This window comes from Acinonyx jubatus, chromosome D2 (assembly GCF_027475565.1).
Source record: "Acinonyx jubatus isolate Ajub_Pintada_27869175 chromosome D2, VMU_Ajub_asm_v1.0, whole genome shotgun sequence".
NCBI lineage: Eukaryota > Metazoa > Chordata > Mammalia > Carnivora > Felidae > Acinonyx > Acinonyx jubatus.
Window position 1 is genome coordinate 33,999,911 of NC_069393.1, and position 23,495 is coordinate 34,023,405.

Below are 23,495 nucleotides of genomic sequence, written 5' to 3' on the forward strand. Positions count from 1 at the left end.
CGGAAGCAGGCTCCAGGCTCTGAGCCATCAGCCCAGAGCCCAATGCGGAGCTCGAACTCACGGACCGCGAGATCGTGACCTGAGCTGAAGTCGGACACTTAACCGACTGAGCCACCCAGGTGCCCCAATTCTGTCCATTCTCTATAAGGCTGCCAGAATAATCATTTTTTAATAATTTTTTTAAAGTTTATTTATTTATTTTGAGAGCCGGGAGGGGCAGGAGAGGAGAGAGACAGAGAATCCCAAGTAGGCTCTTCACTGTCAATGCAGAGCCCAAAGTGGGGCTTGAACTCACAGACCACAAGATCATGACTTGAGCAGAAACCAAGAGTCGGTCACTTAACCAGGTTGGACTGAGCCACCCAGGCGCCCCCAGAATAATCTTTTTAAAACAAAGATGGGATCATGTCACTCCCCTGTTTAAAACCTTCCAGTGTTTTCCCATTTTACATAGAATGATATTCTACCAACCCCCACCACACACACTCACATGCACACATATACACAGCCACACAATCTTGATACCCTCACTATAGTCTGGTTACAGTGGTCTTCTTAACTTTAAACAGGCTTAGCTCACCAAGCTTGTTGCTAGCCCAGAGCCTCTGCTCTTGAATATCTTGCACCTGCATCTTCACAAGGCTGGCTCCATCTTGGTATTGAAGTCTCAATTCACACATCCCCTCTGCAGTGAAGTAACATCCATCTAGATTAATTTGCCCCTCTAGTCATACTTTATCACATCATCCTGTTTTATTTTCTTTATGGCACTTATTATTATCTCAAATTATCTTGTTCATTTTTTTGTTACTTGTATATTGTCTATCCTCACTAGAATGTAGGTCCCATGAGAGCAGGGTTTTTGTCTGACCTATTCACATCTGTATTCCCAGTCTTGACTGCCTGACACATGATAAGCTCTTAATAAGCATTTGTTGAATAAAGTAGCTGAACCAACACCAGACCAAAACCATGGGTCTTTTGAGTCCTAATCCAATGTTCCTCCAACTATTCCATTTATCCTGCCTTTCGTGAAAGCACTTACACCTTTGGAACTACAATAAGAATTGATATTCAGAATAATGACATTAACATGTGCTGTAGGATTCTCTATTATCAAAGAAAATTTTCATTCAGTTCAATAAACTAAACTAATTAAAGCAGGGATGTCATGGTATATTATTATATTAATACATTTAGAAAGATTCCTAACTAAAAATTAGACTTTGTGCTTTTTCTTTAGTTAACCAGAAAATTAAATTAACCCAGCTCTCTTCATTCCCCAAAAGTCCTTGTTAATTAGGATTGTTCTATAAATCTCTATTATTAGCAGAATTTGTCATCTGTTTCATTACCCTGTTTATTAGGGCAGTCTGAGCAGGGTGTCTTTGCTCATATCCTGGTATGTGTATCCTAATGAAAAACAAAAGCATTTCCTGGATTCTCACTTCTTTTCCTATTCTTTGACACAAGCATATTTCATGTTCTTTGTATAACAACTTAGTTTTCTTATGTCAGCCCCCTGTAAAAGAAGGAATGAAATTATAGACTTGGCTTTTAAGTACAATAATTAAATTTAGGGTCTGCCTAAAATAAAAGCATTAGTGCTTTGCAACATTGTATGTAATAACAGAAGACTTGAAAAAAAACAACCTAAAAGTCCATCAATAGAGGACTGCTTAAAAAAGTTATAGTATATCCATTCAGTGGACTATTATGCAGCAATTTAAAAAAGAAGACATTCTCTGCTTACCAACATAGAAAGATCTCCAAGTGAAAAAACATGGTCCAGAGCAGCCTGCATAGTATGATATGTTTTTTTTAAGAAGAAAAAAAGAAGAATATGTTTGCTTGTGTATGCATAGAGAAATTCTGGGAGGATATACAGAAAAACAATAACAGTGATAACAAGATTGGAAAGCAATACAATTAGAAACTGGATACATAGGAGATAAGAGGTGAGAAAGAGTTTAATAGCATACCTTTTCATAAATTCATATTTTTTAACTATATGTGTGCATTACCTATTCAAAAGTTTAAATTAAAAAAGGAAGGAAGGAAGGAAGGAAGGAAGGAAGGAAGGAAGGAAGGAAGGAAGGAAGGAAGGGAGGGAGACAACTAAAAGTAATATGTGATTCTAGACTGGATCCTGTAGTGGATGAAAAAAATTGGTGTAAAGGACACTAGGACAATTAATAAAATTGGAATATGGAATACAGATTAGATAAAATAACAAGTTTTTTAATTTATTAATTATACTGTGGTTACTTAAAAGAGTATCTTTGTTTTTAGAAATAAACACTGCATTATTAAGAAGTAAAGGGCCTTATATATGCAATTTATGCTCAAATGGCTTGAAAGCATAAATAATAATAATAATTAATAAATAAATAAATATATGGAAGGATTGATAAAGAAATTTTGGCAAAATCTTAAAAACTGGTGAACCTGGATAAATGTTCCATGGGAGTTCTCTTTCTCATCAAACTTTTCTGTAAGTTTAAAATTATGTCCAAATGAAAGGTTAATTAAAAACAAGCAAACAAAAATATTAATATTCTCTCATTATAAGGAATGACCAAGGTAGAGGAACCTCTTTTAAGAATCTTAAGAGTTTTAGTTTCTAACCTAGTTAAACTTTTCACTTCATGGTGAAGATTTTGCCATCACTCTTCTGTTTTTTCCATACCTGGGGATGCTTAGAGACAGTGGCAGAGGTGGTGACTATAGTCCACCTTGAGGTTGAAAACACCTCATCCTGCTATATATCTTCAACAGTTACATCTTGCCCACAATTTAGACGTGACATCAAAAAGTGTATAACAAAACATGACATTTTAAAATACCTTGAACAAAATTTTCAAAGGATATTATCATGAGGTTGTATGTATACAATGGTAAAAATATATAGTTAATTTGCTAGTGGTAAAGCTACAAAAACATGTAATCTAATTGTTTGGCATTGAGTGCCTGACGTTTTTGTTATTTTTTCAGTTAGATATTGTGGCATTTGTGTGAACTTGCCATCTCTACTATAATTGACTTAGCATTACAAACATGTGGAGATGTTTTGATTCTAACCAGAGTGTGTTCCTAAGTGATTAGGTAGTGAAGTTTATGTCAAAGTAAAGTGAAAAGTAAATTATTTGTTTATATAAACTGTCCAGAGAATGTTTGAATTTTATTATTTTATATTTTAAGTAAGCTAAATTTCATTGTTCTTAATGAAGGTACCCTGAGGCTCTTATCTAATAAATGACACCAAACAAATCTGGTATCAACTGACTTGTTCTTTTCTGTTTCCTGTCTGCTTGGAGAAGCTCATGATTTTGTGGTTTTATAAAAGGAAATCTGGAAAATAGAAATAATAATTATTACATATTAATAATAATTAATCCTTTTCCTTCTCACTTTAAAGAAGTTTGGAAAGATTTGAGGAGCAATGGCTCTGACTTACCTTTTTTTTTCTTAAAGATATAAAAAAATGTTGGAGCACCTGAATGGTTCAGTCAGTTGAGCATCCAACTTTGGCTCAGGTCACGATTTCACCGCTTCTGAGTTCGAGCCCTGCATAGGGCTCTCTGCTGACAGCTCAGAGCCTGGAGCCTGCTTCAGATTCTGTCTCCCCCTCTCTCTCTGCCCCTCCCCCACTCACACTGTGTCCCTCTCTCTCTCAAAAATAAGTAAAAACATTTTTAAAAGATATAAAAAAAATCTTTTGGGGCACTTGGCTGACTCAGTTAGTACAGCATGCAACTCTTTTTCTTGGGGTTGTGAGTTCGAGCCCCCCAAAAGGGCTTTGTTAAAGATTTATTAAAATCTTTAACAAAAATTCATAAGATATAAAAAATTACTAAATCTTTTTATTAGTAATTCCATGTAGTATTAATAATATTCTCCCACATATTATATACTTCTTGTTTTTAAAACTTTTCTATCTGAGTATAATTGACACATTGTGTTGCATTAGTTTCAAGTATATAACAGAGTGATTCCACAACTCTATACATTATTCTGTGCTTACCACAAGTGTACCTGCCATCTGTCACCATACAACACTATTCCAGTTACCATTGACTATATTCACAATAGCCAAGATATGAAAGCAACCCTAGTGTCCATAGATATATGAAGGAATAAAGATGTGGTGTGTATGTGTGTGTATACACACACACACACACACACACACACACACACACACACACAATGGAATATTACGAAGCCATAAAAAGAATGAGATCTTACCATTTGCAATGACATAAGTGGACCTAGAAGGTGTTATGCTAAGTGAAATAAGTCAGAGAAAGACAAATATCATATGATTTCACTTACATGTGAAATCTAAAAACAAAACAAATGAATAAACAAAAAGAAGGATCAGACTTACAAACAAAGAGAACAAACTAGTGGTTGCCAGAGGGGAGGGAGATAGAAGAATGAGCAAAATGGGTGAAAGGAAGTGGGAGATACAGCTTTCCAGTTATTAAATGAATAAGTCGCAGGAATAAAAGGCTCTAATTTATCCTAAGTACTTGATCAGAACTAACAATGTCATTTTTCTACAACTCAGACAGAAAGCTATTTTTTCTACTTCTTCCCACAGCTACTCCAGGCCCATTTCACACCTAAGAAAACTAGGTCCAAGTGAGTCATGTGAATGTCCTGGGCCTCATTAGCTGAATAATGTTCATGCCTATAAGTGTGTCTTAAGATTTAGTGCGGTATTTCATGTGTTCATACAGTAAATTGTCTAGAAGGCTATAGAATAGGTCATGCTGGTAAATACTGTCTAGTTAGTTGTGTGGGGAGTTAAATAGCTCTATAAACTAACTTAGATCATTTCATTTCAAAAAATCAGAATGTACCAACAATATAATTGAACTTAAATATTATTAAACATTGTTTAATCCTTCTTCAGTAATTTAGAACACATTTCAAGGTCTTACACATTTTCAGGGTCATTATTTTGAAAGGAGCTCTCATAATATAACTCTAGATACAGAAGATAATAGAGACTGGACTATATCCATACCAGTTTATGATAGTTCTTTTACGGTCTTGATATTCTTACATATTTATTTCCATTAATAAGTAGAAAAGGTGAAAAATTCTTTATATTACAAGAAATGAACTCTATGACATCTAAAGATAAAGCATCTCAAGGATCTACACATATATCCTGAAAATAGTTTTCATTTAGAATTTTCAGTACTTTAGGGGCACCTGGGTGGCTCAGTCAGTTAAGCATCCAACTTTGGCTCAGGTCATGATCTCATGGTTCATGAGTTCAAGCCCCGCATTGGGCTGTCAGCACAGAGCCTGCTTTGGATCCTCTGTTCCCTTCTCTCTCTGCCCCTCTCCCACTTGTGCTGTCTCTCTCAAAAACAAATAAACATCTAAAAAAAAATTATTTTTCAGTAGTTTAGATCAAGAAGTCATGATTTTTTTTGGTTTTTTTTTTTAATGTTTTATTTTATTTTTGAGAGAGAGAGAGACATAGCATGAGCAGGGGAGGGGTAGAGAGGGAAGGTTACACAGAATCTGAAGCAGGCTCCAGGCTCTGAGCTGTCAGTACAGAGCCCAGTGCAGGGTTTGAACCCATGGACTGTGAGATCATGACCTGAGACTGAGTCAGATGCCTGACCAACTGAACTACCAGGCACCCCAGAAGTCATGATTCTTAAGAACAGAGTTCAAAATCTCTCCCATCTTGAGTTAGGTTCTATTCATAATAAAGATTTATCCAGCCAAAAATCAATGACTTTTTCAAACAAAGAACTCAAGGAATTATATCTAATTATGGCTTACTTACCATTTGTATGTAATTATTTTAAAATATGTACTCCAGTAATTAATTCTTATATTAATACTTGCATTACCTTAAGTGTTTTATAGACATATTTTATTATTACGCAATGTAACCCTATTATAAATGGTAATGGCATCATTAACTTAGCCAATTTTACTTATTTAGTGGCTGTTTGTTCTTACTTTACAGTTGTTAATTCTCTTTATAGTATGACTTGTACTTGGAAGTAATAAAATCAGATTTCTTTATAAATATTTATGGTATAGTCCTTTTGCCTAAATCAGATTGTAGCCCTTTCCTAATTATTTCTAGTAAAGTCTGCTTACTTTTTTTTTCTGCCTTTGTAGCAATATATACTACACACTCCCTAGAAAATTTAATCCTGGATAGTTATGCCTTAACTTCTAATTAATCAAAATGTTGTTAACTACCATGTTGTTCTGGTGTTACAAAATGTGGAAAGTTAGTTACTTAAAGAGTTTAAGTAGATGCTTCTGATATGGAGTGTTAGCATCTACAGTCATATGGTCAAAGGGATCACTAAGCGAAGAATCTTCATCTTGAAGATTATCATATCTGAGCTTATCTCTTGTTGAAAGTAACATTAGTACCAGGTAAGAGAAGGCAGACAAGATATGCTTTTTTATTTTTAATGTTTATTTATTTATTTATTTATTTATTAATGTTTTATTTATTTTTGAGACAGAGAGAGACAGAGCATGAATGGGGGAGGGTCAAAGAGGGAGGGAGACACAGAATCTGAAGCAGGCTCCAGGCTCTGAGCTGTCAGCACAGAGCCCGACGCGGGGCTCGAACTCACGGACCGTGAGATCATGACCTGAGCCGAAGTCGGACGCTCAACTGACTGAGCCACCCAGGCGCCCCAATGTTTATTTATTTTTGAGAGAGAAACAGAGCATGAGCGGGGAGGGGCAGAAAGAGATGGAGACACAGAATCCTAAGCAGCATCCAGGCTCTGAGCTATCAGCTCAGGGCTCAAACTCACAAACCAGGAGATTGTGACGTGAGCCAAAGTCAGATATTTAACCAACTACGCTACCCAGGTGCCCCCAGAACATGCTTTTTGAGATTCTTAGGCTCTTTATTAAGACCCTAAGGTGTTCAATATCTCTTTTTCCTCTCTCTTAGGTGAGAGTGAAGTTTACAAGTCTTTGGCCATATTTGTCCCCATAAGGGATGCAAATTTGTGATTTCAGAAGTTCAAGCCACCAATAAAAAGCACTATCCAATCTTTTACAGATGTCCTCTGGGCCAAATTTCATCACAAGTAACTCCATTCCACTGTTAAGGGCCAAGTTTAAAGTATTAGGTTACGTTATAGTCAAAACAACCAAGCCCTGGTCCAGACTGCTGTAAGGCAAGAACCCATTGCACTGTCCCTTTTGTCCTACCCAAACACTCAGTGGTAGCTTTCCCTTTTGCTAGTTGACATATAGTTTAAAAGAAATAGGAACTCCTTTGTAAAAAGTAACCAGATTAGGTTATTTGTAATGAACCCACTAAAATCAGAAATTCTTAACATTGGCATGAAGTATCATAACAGAATAGTACTTATGTTTTTTATTATACCATTGTGATTATCTGTAGAGAAACACCCAAGACTCATTATTTATATATTTTAAATTTACAGCTCTTCAACTGTATCCAAGATTTCACTGCCAAGAATGCAGTCAGGCTTGAAGCTTTATTAGAGATCCATGATCCAATCCTTACAAACACTTTCTTTTGCTCGTAGTTTCTGTTCAAGTATTTATACTGTCCAGAAAGGTACTGCTATGATTTACAGTCATTCCCAAAATATGTGAACTACCCAGATATAACACATACAGCATGTATATGCTGAAAAGTACCCCAGAAAAGCATTGTTTACAGATGACTTTGCACCTTGGTTCCCAAGTACTCATGTACAGAATATGGAACTCAGGTTCTGTCTCTCTGTTTGTTAATGAATGGTCAAGGAGCTTCAAACTTTACTAGGTGAGTTTGTATATTGAGTGTTATAAAGAGAAGTCATTCTGCCTTTCTTTGGCTCTACTTGCAGAAAATGAAGTCACCGCGTTTGCTGTCTTGGATCAAAACCAGGAAGAAATTGTTGATACCAATGGAGCTGGAGATGCATTTGTTGGAGGTACAGACTCATTTATTTCATACTTACAAGTTAAACATTTCCTTTAACCCTTGCCTCTACCACTTAGCCAAGATTTATGAATTTAATAACTTAATTTCTTCTTGTAAATAATTAACTCCTAATGTTCTTTCCATATGCTACTATCACTGTGAATATTATAAGGTATTTTACAACAGGAAAAATACTTATTTTTGGCTTAAAGATAATTTTCTATTATGCTGTACCCCAGTGATTTGTGTGTGAGAATATTGCTTAAACAAGCTGCATCAAGTATAGTATATAGTATATTCATAGTCCTTCAGGCTTAAATGTCAACACATTGTTGTTCTTCTAAACAAGTTGTGGTGAATTTTAAACAGTATTCTAATAACTAAGGATGGTATCTTTAGATTGTATCATTTGGTTAAAACATCTAACACAGTAGTTAAATGTTTATGATATACTAGGAAGGGTTAAATTTTTGTCTGGTTCAGGCTTAGTAAGAACTGGCACAGGGCACCTGGGTGGCACAATTTGTAAGGACTAAATCATTTTTAGAATGAATACTCAAAAATAAGTTGAAGACAGTTGGAAGATCCTTTGCTTGATGACTTAGATTGATCTAAAATCTGGTTCAAAGGTTCTTTTGCTATGTCTAAACCCCTTCTAGTTAAGTGTAGTTAAGCTAGACTGTGGTCTCTAGAAAGCTTTACATTCCTGACTGATAATCCAGAAGAGTCCCTCCTGATCTCTGTTTATAACATCAGGCTTGAACAGGGACAAAAAAGGCAAATAGAGTTAACCATTGTCCTCCTTTCCTTGGAAGATAATTTGAATCATGGGAAACTTATCTCAAATTATGTAGTATTGTTTAAAATATAGATATTCTTGGGGCGCCTGGGTGGCTCAGTTGGTTGGGCGGCCGACTTCGGCTCAGGTCATGATCTCGCGGTCAGTGAGTTCGAGCCCCGCGTCGGGCTCTGTGCTGACGGCTCGGAGGCTGGAGCCTGTTTCAGATTCTGTGTCTCCCTCTCTCTGACCCTCCCCCATTCATGCTCTGTCTCTCTCTGTCTCAAAAATAAATAAATGTTAAAAAAAAATTAAAATAAAATAAAATATAGATATTCTTTTAATGATCTTTTTCACCAACATAAATTTGTCATGTTTCCTTCTTTGAAAATATTCATGCCTACTCTTAAATGAGCTGTTAACCAATAGACTCATACATGCCCCAATGCATGTCCTTTTCTTTGGAAAGAGTACATACCACAGATAACATTCTATTTTACTGCCATGCTTGTATCTTTTGTGTCTATGCTCTGAAAGTCTTTATCATTGATTAGAGTATTTTGCAGCTATTTTTTCTATGCCTTATTTCTTCAGAGCTGTAAATCCATGTAGGCTAAAAATATCTTATCGAGAATTGAGCTAAATTCTGTAATACATTAAAGAAGTATCATGGATTTCTCACTTAAAATTGGTTAAACCAGAATATTCGTACATAACTTTTTTTTTTTTTTTAATTTTAGAGAGTGTGCACATGAGTGGGGAGAGGGGCGAAGGGAGAGGGAGAGAGAGAGAATCTCAAGCACGTTCCATACTAAGCGCAGAGCCCAACACAGGGCTCGATGCAGGCCTCGATCCCACAACCTCAGGATCATGACCTCAGCCTAAATCAAGAGTGGATGCTTAACTGACTGAGCCACCCAGTCACCTCAGTACATAACTTTTAAACTTATACCTTGTGTGTGCATTATTTAAGTACTTTAAATACTTAAAACATTGTGTTCTATTTTTTTTAATATTTAGTAAGGTACCATCATATTTAGTAATGACCTAATTAGTCACTACCTTCAGTCGTGGGCTGCCCTGCAAAAACAAACTCCTTTACAAATACCTACCTATAAGTTCCCAGTACTGGGTAAAAACATAGGGACTTTCTGAGGGTGAGAGAAGTCATTCTTAGGGTACTGAAGCTACCCATTTGTATCGTGGTAAGGGTAATAAATGAACTACCTCAGGGTGCCTGGGTGGCTCAGTCAGTTACGCGTGCGACTTCTGCTCAGGTCATGATCTCGCAGTTTCTGAGTTTGAGCCCCGCGTTGGGCTCTGTGCGACAGCTCGGAGCCTGGAGCCTGCTTTGGATTCTGTGTCTCCCTCTCTCTCTGCCCCTCCCTGCTCATGCTGTCTCTCTCTCTCTCTCAAAAATAAATAAATGTTAAAAAAAAAATTTTTTTTTAAATAAATGAACTACCTCACCAAGACACTTGGGCTCTCTGTTACAGGATTTTCAGCCTCTTTTTTATTTCACTCTACCTACCTACGATTTATTGTTGGGGTACAGTGAGGTAAGTGGTAAGGGAAGTATGTTGAACAGGGATCCACAAACTTTTTTTATAAAGGGCCAGAAAGTGAATATTTTAGGTTTGCAAGTCATATGCAAGCTGTATTACATATTCCAGTTTTGTTTGTTTGTGTATTTGCTTTTTGTTTTGGTTTAGGTTTTTTACAACACTCTAAAAATGTAAAAACCTTTTGTATCTCTCCAGTTACACAAAAACAGGCCACAGGCTGGAATTGGCCCTCAGGCTCTAATTTGTCAACCCCTTGTGTAATATGTTGGCAGCTTCCTCACTTTTTTCACTTTCATTATACCCTGGATCCAAACAGTGGATTTCATTACATGCTGTTGAAATCACTATAGAGAAGGTGGAAGGCAGGCTGACAGTAGGCAGGACTTTACTGGTACTACCTCAGTGAGGTAGCCATTTTTCTCACTTTAACCCTACTCTGATCAATTTCCAGGATAATCAGATCCTGACAGATTGAGTCATGCAATGACATGAACACTCCAATGTCATTTTAGAACTGAAATACTTATCTGGGCATGTTTAGCACATTCTGTGTAAGTCAAACTATACAGTATAACAATAGGTAACATTTATACAGCACCTACTAGCCAATCAGCATCTTAAGCATTTTACAAATATTAATTCATTTAATGTTCATAAAATCTCACTGAGGTCGGTTATTTTTAACCCCATTTTACTGATGAGAAAACTGAGATACAGAGGGGTTAGGTAACTTGCTCAAAGTCTCATAGCTAGAAAGTAATAGGGACAAAATTCTAATCCAGGCAGACTGGCTCCAGAGTCAGTGTCCTTACTGCACTCTTCCTTCTCTAAACTTTTAGAGGAATCTCATCATTAGGACTGAGAGCCACAGACCAGCCTTACTAACCAAAGCTGTTTTTTTGCCAAAGAGAATCTTTCTGTTATCTGAATAGATGATTTCGTGTATTGAACAGGAGCTTTTGTTATCTGATAGGAATCATGAGGACTCTAGGGTAAGATTGTTGCAGAAAAGAAAGAGAAAGTGAAAGGGAAAATAATCGAAGGACTATAGTCCCTGGTGAGTTTGAACCAGGAGCTTTTTGCTAAGCAGTAGAATCGATTGCACTGCAGAGATACAGAAAGACAGATCGTAAACCTGCTGGGTCAGCATGGAATCTGAATACAAGGAGTTATATGAATCAACCATTTAATAGCACCAAGCTAATGCATTCCATTTTACAATAGAGATGGTCTTGTTAGTTGGAAATACTAAAACAAAAATCTCATTGGTTAAAAACCCCTACTTCCATCTCTACACTAGGGAAAGCCTTTCTACTAGGATCGGAAATACTCCAGCTGTTGAAGCTTACTTCTCTACCTTGAATATGAATGGAGAGGCAATAGCAGCTTTTACATTTACTATGTAGTGTCTTCTTCTTTGCTCTATTTTATTGCCTGATTAACATATCTCCTCTGACTGACACATTCTATCCTTAGATAGTTAATATATTCCTCCTATTACTTTTGAATTTTGTTGGCTTAAGAGTATTTCTGTCTTTTGTGACTTTGCATTACTATATTCCAGTCCCAGTTTCTTAGATGAAGCATCACTTCATCTAACATGTGCTAATTACATATCCCAGTACCAGAGTGCCATGTGTTCTTATTAGCCACATAAGAGATATATAACTATAGTACATCATAGATTTTCATGTATAATTTTAAAATGAGTACTCCAAATGTATATAAATTAAATTCATAGTTCCATCTCAAGTGTTCAGTAACAGTGACAATTCCCTCTAGCCTCTACAAGCATGCTTCCTTGTTCTATTTGGAGATCTTAAGAACTCTGTAACATTTGCCCTTTATTTGTCCATAGCCAGGCCTGATGGAACTACCCTTTTCACATTCTCCCTCAAAAGCCCAAGTGCTACGATTGTACCCTTGGAAATGGAGACAATTCTATAATCTCTAAGTGTGATTTCCTAATTTCCCAGGTCAGGAGAAAATTTCTTCCTGTTGTCCTGCTGTGCTTTGTCACAGCAGGTCTGCCTTTTCATTTGGAACCCTCTTTGTCACTGCCATAGTAACAAATGGAAACATTGAGAACATTTTGTGACAGGCACTGTCATTGTTCCTGGTGAAATCTCTTCCCCTGTGTCTTCCCGGTAAATGAAACTGAGAAGAAAAATCATAACAAATAACATGAAAGGGGACCTAATCAATATGTTCCCAGTGGGCTGTCAATACCAGCCTGTGTTAATCTAATATGATTTAGTTGTAAGTTTTATGGCAGCTGTAGGAATATGGACTAGACCTACAAATCACTAAAAGTGAGTACACCTTTGACAGATTATACCCAAGAACATATATATATAGCTCTCAGATAAAAGACTGGAGACCTCACCCAAGGACCAACATTCTTAGGATTAAAAAAGCTTCGTTAAATGTAGTTAAGAGCCATATATAGCTTAGAACAGTTTCTTTTGAATGACAGTAAAGTAACTGTGCTAACCTCTAATACTTTTTATTTTTAAGTTTCTCATGACAGCTTTAGCAGAGAAAATATATCACCCTAAAAGATATTACCTATAGTATACAAATGACTATTAAATGCACTTAGCAATCACAATGTAAATAATTACCCTATTTCCCATCTAATAAGAAGAAACATCAATTTTACTTTATAATTCATTTTCAAGAAAGAATTTTGGTTAAGAGAAAAAGGTTTAAGTTTCTCAAACAAGGATGCTACTTCCTTCTCAAGTAACACGCATCTATACATCTGAGAGTCATGGGGATTTTCTAAATTATCTTCGTATTTTCTATTCTCACCTTGTTTATTTGTTCCCAAACGTGTAACTTGCTCTCCTGTTCTTAATTGCTGCTAAATTGTGCTGTGCAAAGAAGTGGCACAGAATTCTTGTGATATTTTTTCTGCACTACCTCTTTTCTTAGCTGTCCAACTCAGAAAATTAGAAAATAACTTAAATATATCATTTCTCACAACAATTCACTCAAGAATCAAAACTTTCATATAGCACTCATTGTATGCAGAGGATTTATTGGATGATGACCAAGATACGAGTTGCATACTCCTACTCACCCCCACACCCACACCCAAGGAAACAATAATACCTTTCCCTGTCTTGTAACTTCAGTAGGACATCTTTGGTATTTTATCTCTTTTTCTTTTTTTTTTTTTAATGTTTATTTTTGAGAGAGAGATTGAGCGTGAGCAGGGCAGGGGCGGAAAGAGAGGGATACACAGAATCCAAAGCAGGCTCCAGGCTCTGAGCTGTCAGCACAGAACCCGATAACAGAGCTTGAACTCATGAGCTGTGAGATCATAACATGAGCCAAAGTCGGATGCACAACCAACTGAGCCACCCAGGAATTTTATTTCTTAGGCAGCGGTTTTCCTTAAAACCATCAAATGCAGTATGAAATTGACTTCATTATTCAGAATAGGAAATTCACCATGGACAGCAGCCCAAGTTCACAGTGGGGGAGGGGGGATTCATACCTTGCACAGTCATAGGACACTCTGCGATGCACAGTCATAGGACACTTCACGACATGCTATTCTAGTGCTGATGTGGGACCAGGAACAAGTTTCAAGAACAATTGCCTAAAGTTATTTAAGCCTTTGTTGGCTTAAAGAGGTAGATGATTCTGAAGCCATGACAAAAAAAAAAGAGAAATAACTTTGGTTCACATGGAATACTGGATAATTTTAGATTGTAAAGTCTGGGGGCGCCTGAGTAGCTCAGTCAGTTAAGCATTCGACTTCGGCTCGGGTCATCATCTCACAGTTCATGGATTCGAGTCCAGTGTTGGGCTCTGTGCTGACAGCTCAGAGCCTGGAGCCTACTTTGGATTCTGTGTCTCCCTCTCTCTGTGCCCCTCCCCTGCTTACACTCTGTGTCTCTCTCTCTCTCTCAAAAATGAATAAACGTTAAAAAAAAATAGGGCGCCTGGGTGGCGCAGTCAGTTAAGCGTCCGACTTCAGCCAGGTCACGATCTCGCGGTCCGTGAGTTCGAGCCCCGCGTCAGGCTCTGGGCTGATGGCTCAGAGCCTGGAGCCTGTTTCCGATTCTGTGTCTCCCTGTCTCTCTGCCCCTCCCCCGTTCATGCTATGTCTCTCTCTGTCCCAAAAATAAATAAACGTTAAAAATAATAATAATAATAATTAAGTTGTAAAGTCTAGAATTTCTCACAAACATGAATGCTTCCTCAAAGAACTAGTATCCTGGATGGCCTCCACCTAGTACAATTATAAATAGATAATGGAATTCAAAGGACTTTGTCTTCTGGGAGATTTCAATAAGACAGATAGTCTGAGCCATGTAGACTATCAGACCCTGAAGTTCAAATATGAACCTAAGTTTTCTAAATTTGAATGTTATTGAGAAATATTTATCCTAAGAAAACAATGTTGATATTTATAAGATTGTATTTAGTGACAGAGGGCCAGAGGAAATGTCATAAGCAACATTTCTGAAGTTAATTTTCTTAGATAGAATTGTGAAATGGCAAAATATATGCGTATCACTTTCCTGATCTTGAATATTTACTAGTCAAATGGAACTAATTTGAATTCATTAGTGGACCCAACTGCTATTACATGGACTTGATCAATCTTACCTACCATATCTGTCTGGTTCATATAAACATGTATTAGTTGCATACATAACAAACCACCCCCAAAACTTTGTGACCTAAAACAACAACCATTTATTTAGCTCCACAAGTCTGTTGATTGGCAGCCAGGCCAAGGCTCAGCTGGGCAGTTCCTCTGTCTCAGAGGTGGAAAAGATCAAGTATGCCCAAAGTCACAGTGAAAACCAGGATTCAAACTCAAAGTTTGACCCCAGAGTTCTTAGCACTAATTATTTTGTTATACTCTGTTCCATTAGTATATCATCTTATCTTCCCCTCCAAAGGAGGAGAAATAGCCAAAATGGTTTTCTAAACACTAGTCTATAGACTGATGCCTGTCTATGACCTAACAGATTTTATCAATCAATAAATACCAAGATTAAAAAAAGTAGGAGCAATATAATAAGTTTTCATGAAGCTAAATGTATTCAGTTTTAGATCTTGTCTTAATTGTGTTTGAATTTGTTACAGTGTACCTTCATTGGCTTTGTAATTTATATAAATAAAATAATTAAAGTCATGTTAGTAGTGCTGATGCATAGCCTAGCTAATCTTGGGACCTAGCAGAAGTCTTAGTCATGGTAAAAAAGTGATTAAAAACAACTTTCCAAACTACTTATATGAAAATTTGTATGAAACAGAACCTCTGATGTTGTAAAGCTGCTTACTATCAATAGTCTGAATAAAACATAAATTACACAATTACTAAATTCACAACTGTTCTCACTTCAGATATATGAATTCCCAAACCTGGGGTATGAACACTGGCTCTTAATTTTTTTTTTTTCATTTAATTATCCAGCCAACATTGACCTTTTATAGAGACGAGATATGTTTGGTTTTTTTGAAGAAATTTTTTTAATGTTTATTTTTGAGAGAGAGAAAGACAAAGCATGAGTGGGGGAGGGGCAGAGAGAGAGGGAGACACAGAATCTAAAGCAGGCTCCAGGCTCTGAGCTGTCAGCACAGAGCCTGACACAGGGCTTGAACTCATGAACTGAGAGATCATGACCTGAGCTGAAGTCGCATGCTTAGCCAACTGAGCCACCCAGGCGCCCCGAGATATGTTTGTTTTATTTCTAGTCCATGAAATAGATGGCAAATTAAAAACCAGTTTCTATCATCAAACACTCTTAAAATTTTAGAATCACCCTTCTGGTAAGAATTTTCAGCTGAGCAAATGAAGGTTTTTCAATTGAGTTAAATAACAATATTAGTTGTCTTGCTTATGAATTCGGGCATAAATATGCTCACATAAATAAGTTTTCTATCATCTTCTTATTCTGGCAGCTATGACCTTCCTTGTCCTGATGAGCCTTTTTGTTTTTTAACTATATTATATGTTAGTGCTGAAAGGGAATACTTTTAAAAATCACATTTCCTGGTTTTCAGGTTTTCAAACTGTTTACAGTCACCAAAGTATGTTCAAATGAGGTCTTATCTGAATCAGAATGAAATGAGATTAAACAAATCCTCATTTGGTCTTATTCACATTTTATTTGGTGGCTCATAAACAACTCCCTGGAACGAGTCGATGTTAGGTATGAAAGCCAAGGTCTGTTCAGAAGTCCCCATTTGATGGATGAGGAAAGTGAATCCCATAGAAAGGGACTTAATTGCAAATATGCAGTACTAGGAGACAGAGCTCCTGACTCATTAATTCATGGTTCAATAATGACACATGTTAATAACCCAGGTGAAAGTTTTTCGTTGAGCAGTCTGTTACATAGGCCTCTTAGAAATATATAGGTCAAGACAAGAGTCAATATCCCAAATAGATAGAAGTCTTTGATGTACATTTTCTTGGCATATGGGTATCCAAGATGTTTGACTTCAACTATAAACAAAAGCATATGCTAAAACTCTTATTTTGGGAAGAACCACAACAGAGATCACACATTAGGTTTAAAATTCAAATTCTAACCTGATCTTGCACATTTCTGATTCATAAGGAGGAATGATCTTTAAAGCAGTATTTTGAAAGGGGTTGGGGCAGAAGAGCAACTTAACTATACAAGTAAAACATATGGTTTAGTGGTCCTCTTCAGGATCTTGCCTGAATTGGGGGCATTTAAAAGGTTTTTGGTTTGAGTTTTATTTTGTTTTTTAATTCAAATGCAGTATCCCATGCCATGTTAATAGAATTTGACAGGTTTCCATTTTCAGTCACCAGAAAGAGGAAATAAGTTATCCTCATAGTCACAGCACTGGCCACTTGCCCATATATTATACCATGCTGCTCAGTTGTTCATTTTGTGTGGGAGGATGTGTGGTGCTAAGCTATTATAAAGAAACCTTTGCTCTGAATTGACTTCCTGTCCATGTCAGTCACTTGCCCATCTGACACTACTTAGGCTTTGGTTTTCATTATACAAATACCTGCTAAGTCAGACCTTTCCCTGGCAGGCAAAGTAGCTTTTTAGGTTGTTTCAAAATTTAATGTTTGTTGATTTTCTTTTTCCAGAAAACTATGTATTTTCTAGCATATATATGGATCATAACTTGTCACTTGAGTTCATGACTAGTTAGTAGTCAATATGAAATCAAAACATAAGAAAACAAAATTTTACTAACTAGACTACATAGAAAATGAAAGAAAAAGAGTTCACATCTGAGCACTTTTCCCTTGAGGGAAACCATTACTTTGTCACATCTGGGTAGTCTAAGCTAGCCAAATTGAAGTGGGAATTTCCTGCCAGATGTTAGTCCTTTGAGCAACCTGTGAAAATCTAAAAGAGGGTATATGAGATCTTATTTGGTAGGGCTATAGCCACTGTGGAAGCTCACTCCTAATAGGTAGCAGACATTTTTATGTACTACCACTAGTTAGGAGGTTGTGTGGCCTATCTAAGGCTAACACTGTTTGGTCTTGTTAAATACATAAATATGGAAGGCCTAATTTGGGAAGTACAACATCAGGTCTCACAGATATTCTAGCAAGAGTAAGTACTGCATTGCAATGACCTCCCAAATGTACATGACAAAAGTTCTGTTTCGTTAAGAAAAAGAAGGTAAGACTGAGCCATCCAGGTACTCCATATAACTTGAATAAGGTCATTTTACAAAGGCACTGAACCAAAATAAGCCTCTAAATATGAAGGAAATTAAGAATCTGAAATGGCAGGGAAAATACCAAGTATTTACATCAGCTTCCTGTTCCACATGCACATGGGAATTAGGAAGCAAAAATTTCATTCAGAAGAGTTGTGCACAAGAAGTAGAAATGCTTTTATCCAATTGAAACAAGAAACATTTTTAAGGGGGGGAAAAAGACTTTCCACATGATCTCACTGTTTTTGTCATCCTCTTAAAGGAAAATATTGACATTTACCAGACTGTTTGCTCCAGCTTTCTGATCTCCTGCAGTTTATTTTTATAACAACCTTATCGATGGGCCTCTTACCCAGCTCTCTAGGTTTAACTGAGTTGAGTCGATTTGTTACCACAGCTTCAAGTAGCTGTTACAGAACAAGCAAGACATCCTAATAAAGCTGTAAATGTGTTTACTCAAACAGAGTATTGATTTAACTTGGAGAGGGAGAAACCGGTGCTTAGCACAGTGTCAGGGTGGATGAATTTCACTGCAGCTTTTCATTGTCATCTGTCATGGTTGTGAAACACTAAGTAAAGCCATCAGAGGATAATTAGAAGTACCAGAAATTTAGCCCCTAAAATCAGTTAACCGCTTGGGAGTTTTGTAGCTTAATTAGCTTTTATTAAAAATTTCCTCCAGTAATATTAGTCAAGGACTTTTAATGGTGTTTTCAGATAGAGCAAGATTTCCAGGTTGTGACTTGTTAAATATATGAATTTAACAGGTAAAGGTTTTCCAGAGTTTTTCTCACTAATTAGGCTAACACCAGAACACAATGTAAAGACACCATGATCTGTACTCAAACCAGCAAAAGTACATGATTTTTCTGAAAAATCCATTTCAAAGGAGTAGTAAAACAATTATAAAATATTTAAAACACATGTTGTAGAAAAAATACCCTGTTAACATCTTTATTAAATGTAAATGTTTAATACATAAAACTGCAAACATAAATGTTTAATTACATAAAACTGTCAATACCACCCTTGTTTCTAGATACCTTTTTTTTTTTTTTTTTTTTTTTTTTTTTAGAGAGAGAGCACAGGAGCTGGGGAGAGGGGCATAGGGGGAGGGAGGGAGGGAGGGAGAGAGAGAGAGAGAGAGAGAGAGAGAGAGAGAGAGGAGAGAGAGAATCTTAAGCAGTTCCATGCTCAGCATAGAGCCCAACGTGGGGCTTGATCTCAAGACCCTGGGATCATGACCCAAGCCCATATCAAGAGTTGGATGCCAAACCACCTGAGCCATCCAGGTACCCCTAGATACCATTCTTCATTTTTCAAATGTTTATTTATTTATCTGGGGGGAGAGCAGAAAGAGAGGAAGAGAGAGAATCCCAAGCAGGCTCCACATTGTCAGCACAGAGCCCAGCATGGGGCTTGATCTCACAACTGTGAGATCATGACCTGAGCTGAAATCAAGAGTCAGACACTTAACTGACTGAGCCACCCAGATGCCCCACCATTCTTCATTAAAAAAGAATCTAAAATATTCTGGTTTGGGGCGACTGGGTGACTCAGTGGGTTAAGCATTCGACTTCAGCTCAGGTCACGTTTGTGAGTTCAAGCCCTGCATCAGGCTCTGTGCTAACAGCTCAGAGCCTGGAGCCTGCTTCGGTTTCTGTGTCTCCCACTATCTCCACCCCTCCTCTGCCCTCTCTCTCTCTCTCTCTCAAAAAATGAATTAAAACATTAAAAAAAAATTTTTAAATAAAGTAAAATATTCTGGCTTGCTATAAGTTAGTCATCATCTTAAAGATTAAAAAAGTTGATGTGGGGCATCTGGGTGGCTCAGTTGGTTAAGCATCCAACTTCAGCTCAGGTCATGATCTCACGGCTAGTGGGTTCAAGCACCCTATGAAGCTCTGTGCTCCAGCTCAGCTGGAGCCTGCTTAGGATTGCTTCCTTCTCTGTCTGCCCCTCCCCCACTTGTGCTCTGCCTCTCTCTACCTCAAATATAAATAAATATTAAAAATGATTTTTTTCAAGTTGTACACCTGTGTAAAGAAAAGTTCAGACTGAGGAGTTGCTTACCTTCTATAGAAATTGAATTAGCTATTAAATTTGATAAAAGGTATTCATATAAACACTCTACCCGCCCTCTTGCAAATGGCTTCAAAAATGTCATGGTCAAAAAAAATCACCTAGGATGATGAACACAAAACTGAAAACTTATTTAAAATAAGTTTGGGATGCCTGGGTAGCTCAGTTGAGCATCCAATTCTTGATATCAGCTTAGGTTATGATCCCAGAGTTATGGGATTGAGCCCAGTGTCAGGCTCCACATTCAGCATGGAGTCTGCTTAAGATTCTCTCTCTCCCTCTGCTCCTCTCTCCTGCTCATGCTGTCTCTATAAAATAAATAAAATAAGGGGTGCCTGAGTGGCTCAGTTGGTTAAGCATCCGACTTCGGCTCAGGTCACGATCTCACAGTTCATGCGTTCGAGCCCTGCATCAGTCTCTGGGCTGACAGCTCAGAGCCTGGAGCCCACTTCAGATTCTGTGTCTCCCTCTGTCTGCCCCTCCGCTGCTTGTACTCTGTCTCTCGCATTGTCTCAAAAACAAATAAACATTAAAAAAATAAATAAAATAAAATAATCATTAGATTTAAAATTAGTCTTCCTCTCTTACGTATAATCATTTATTTACTACACTGTGGTTGAACTTCTCATGCCTTCTGGTACTACTGCTCACCTGCCTAAATGACTAATAAAAGTGATGATAATCTGAGGGATGACCTCTTCTGAAGCCTGGAAGCAACTGTCAAAAAGGACAGTGAAAGATTTTGGGAGAGTGTTCTTTGCCTTTGAAATGCTATGTAATGATAAGCTAAATTCAACCCTGAGTTAAGTCATTAAGCCATGAAATAGCAGATTATAAAGTTTTGTTACATAAGAGGGCACCACCAGAGCTCTTTCTTTCAATTTTTCAGGAGATAGAGGAAATTGGTTTTCTACAGTTCTGTATGTATGTATGTATGTATGTATGTATGTATGTATTGAAGTAAGCTCTAAGCCCAACATGGAGCTTGAATTCACAACCCCAAGATCAAGAGTTGCATGCTCTACCAACTGAGCCAGCCAGGTGCCCCTTCACAGTTGTATTTAAATCTTTATTCTATATTAAAGTATTCAAAAGCAGAGGGAAAAGAAAAGATATGGATTTATAATTAGCACCCTATTTTTACATGTACATTTTAAAATCCCTACAGTACAGCTATGTATTTTGTTCTATTCAATCTTCTTAAGAATGATACTATGTGAGGAACCTTGTTGGCATGGAAGGGAGGGTAAGATATAGTAGGTAGCCATACTTTGGGTTTAAGCCTCTTTGAACAAAAGGAACAGAAATCCATTTCGTTTAGCTAAGGATAAGGAATTTTTTTTTAAGGAAGCACACAAGCATTAAGGAAGACATTGTAACACAGTGGTTAAGACAATGGGTCTCAAGACATAGGTTTGAATCCTGGTACTGCCATTAACTAGTTCTGGGACTACAGACAAGTTACTTAACATTTCTAAGCCTTAGTTTCCTCATCTATAAAAATGAGGATAATGAGTGCCTATATCACTTGGGTTATCATGAAAGTTAAATGAAATAATGTTTGTAAAACACAGTGCCTGACACATCATAAGGTATTATTATGTTAATCTGTTATCAAACGAATCTCATAAAAGAGCCCAAACTGGACAGGTTTTCACTTAAAGTGGAGCCAGATCGTAATTCTAGATTCAGATCAGTTCCAGGGACCTGAATAGCAGATATTCATGGATCTTCACTCCAGTACTCATGCATTAATGTTGTTCAGCTGTCATTGCCTGTGTGCATCTTCCTACCTCACAATCAACTTCCTGGTCTCTCTTGGCTTCCCATTCTGGCTCCTTAAAGAGAACATTAGGTTAGCTCAATTTTGTGCCATTCATCCGTAGCACACTGGCAGAACCATAAGTTGTTTGCTCTTGGGTCAGATCCCCTCCCCTGGGTTTGGTTAGTAGTAAGGGTTGATTTACATGCACAAACTGCATCAACCAACCCCCTAACCAATGCTAGAGGGGAGGTGACTTTTCTTAAAAGGATAATGGATGGATAAGCTCTAAATGTGTATGTTGGTGTGCCTGTCTACACCCTTTTTCTCATACTCATGGTTCTTAAAATGTTCCCTACAACACAATCCATCTATAACACAACACACGGAACATCAAATACCCTGAATCTCAAGCTGGAAACCTAGGAGTCATTTTTTTAATTAAGTTTTTATTTTAATTCCAGTTAGCTAACATATGGTGTTATAGTGGTTTTAGGTGTACAATTTAATGATTCAACAATTCCATACATGACCTGGGGTGCTCTTCACAAGTGCCCTCCTTAATCCCCATCACCTATTTCACCCGTCTCACTCACCCACCTCCCCTCTGATAACCATCAGTTTGTTCTCTATAGTTAAGAATCTGTTTGTTTGTCAGGGTTTTTTTCCCCTTTGCTTGTTTGTTTTGTTTCTTAAACTGAGCATGAGTGAAATCGTATGGTACTTCTCTTTCTCTGACTGACTTACTTCACTTAACTTTACACTTCTAGCTCTGTCTACATTCTTGCAAATGGCAAGGTGTCATTCTTTTTATGGCTGAGTAATATTTCACTGTATATGTATATATACCACATCTTTTTTTTTTAAGTTTATTTATTTATTTTGAGAAAACAGAGAGAGTGCAAGCAGAGGAGAAACAGAGAAAGAGGGAAATCTTAAGCAGGCTCCGTGCTGTCAGCTCAGAGCCCATTCAGGGCTCAAACTCACGAAACTGAGATTATGACCTGTGCTAAAATCAAGGCTTGGATGTTCCACTGACTGAGCCACCCAGGAGCCCCAATACCACATCTTCTTTATCCATGCATCTATTGATGGACACTTGGGCTGCTTGCACAATTTGGGTATTGTAAATAATGCTGCTATAAATATAGGAGTATATGTATCCCTTTGAATTGGTGTTTATGTATTTGGGGGTAGTACAATTGCTGGGTCTAGGATAGTTCTATTTGTAACTTTTTGAGGAAACTCCATACTGTTTTCCACAGTGACTGCACCAGTTTGCATGCCCACCAGCAATGCACAAGTGATGCATTTCTTTCCATGTGTCCATACCTTCAGTGAGTTCTTTTGAGTCAATTTTTAGAATATATCTCATATCATCTTTCCTCACCTTCATCCACTTTTCTCCCATGACCTTAGCTTAGGCCTGTTTTCTACTTACTACAGCAGCTCCTAACTTATTTTCGTACTTTCAGTCTTTCTTGCTCTCCATTCCATTTTCTAAACCCTAGCCAAAATAATCCTTTTAGGGAGAGACTTAATTACTTCACTTCCTTGCTTTAGTGGCTTCTAGTTGCACTTAGACTAAAAATCTAAACTCCTAAAAGATCTGCCCTAAAAGATCTATACCATCCGCTATCTGTGAATCTGTATTTCATGCTGCTGTCT

The 23,495-nt window shown here is 37.3% G+C and overlaps 1 protein-coding gene across 7 annotated transcripts in view; it reads left to right on the forward strand.

Annotated features, from left to right (window-relative positions):
* The window catches only part of ADK (adenosine kinase), a 528,728-nt gene that overhangs the window by 479,421 nt on the left and 25,812 nt on the right, over positions 1–23,495 (forward strand). For all 7 annotated transcript variants that reach the window (XM_053207898.1, XM_015067729.3, XM_053207897.1 and 4 more), the window contains one exon: positions 7,872–7,958. In XM_053207898.1, coding sequence (XP_053063873.1) covers positions 7,872–7,958 — 87 coding nt within the window. The remainder of the gene's footprint in view (positions 1–7,871; positions 7,959–23,495) is intronic.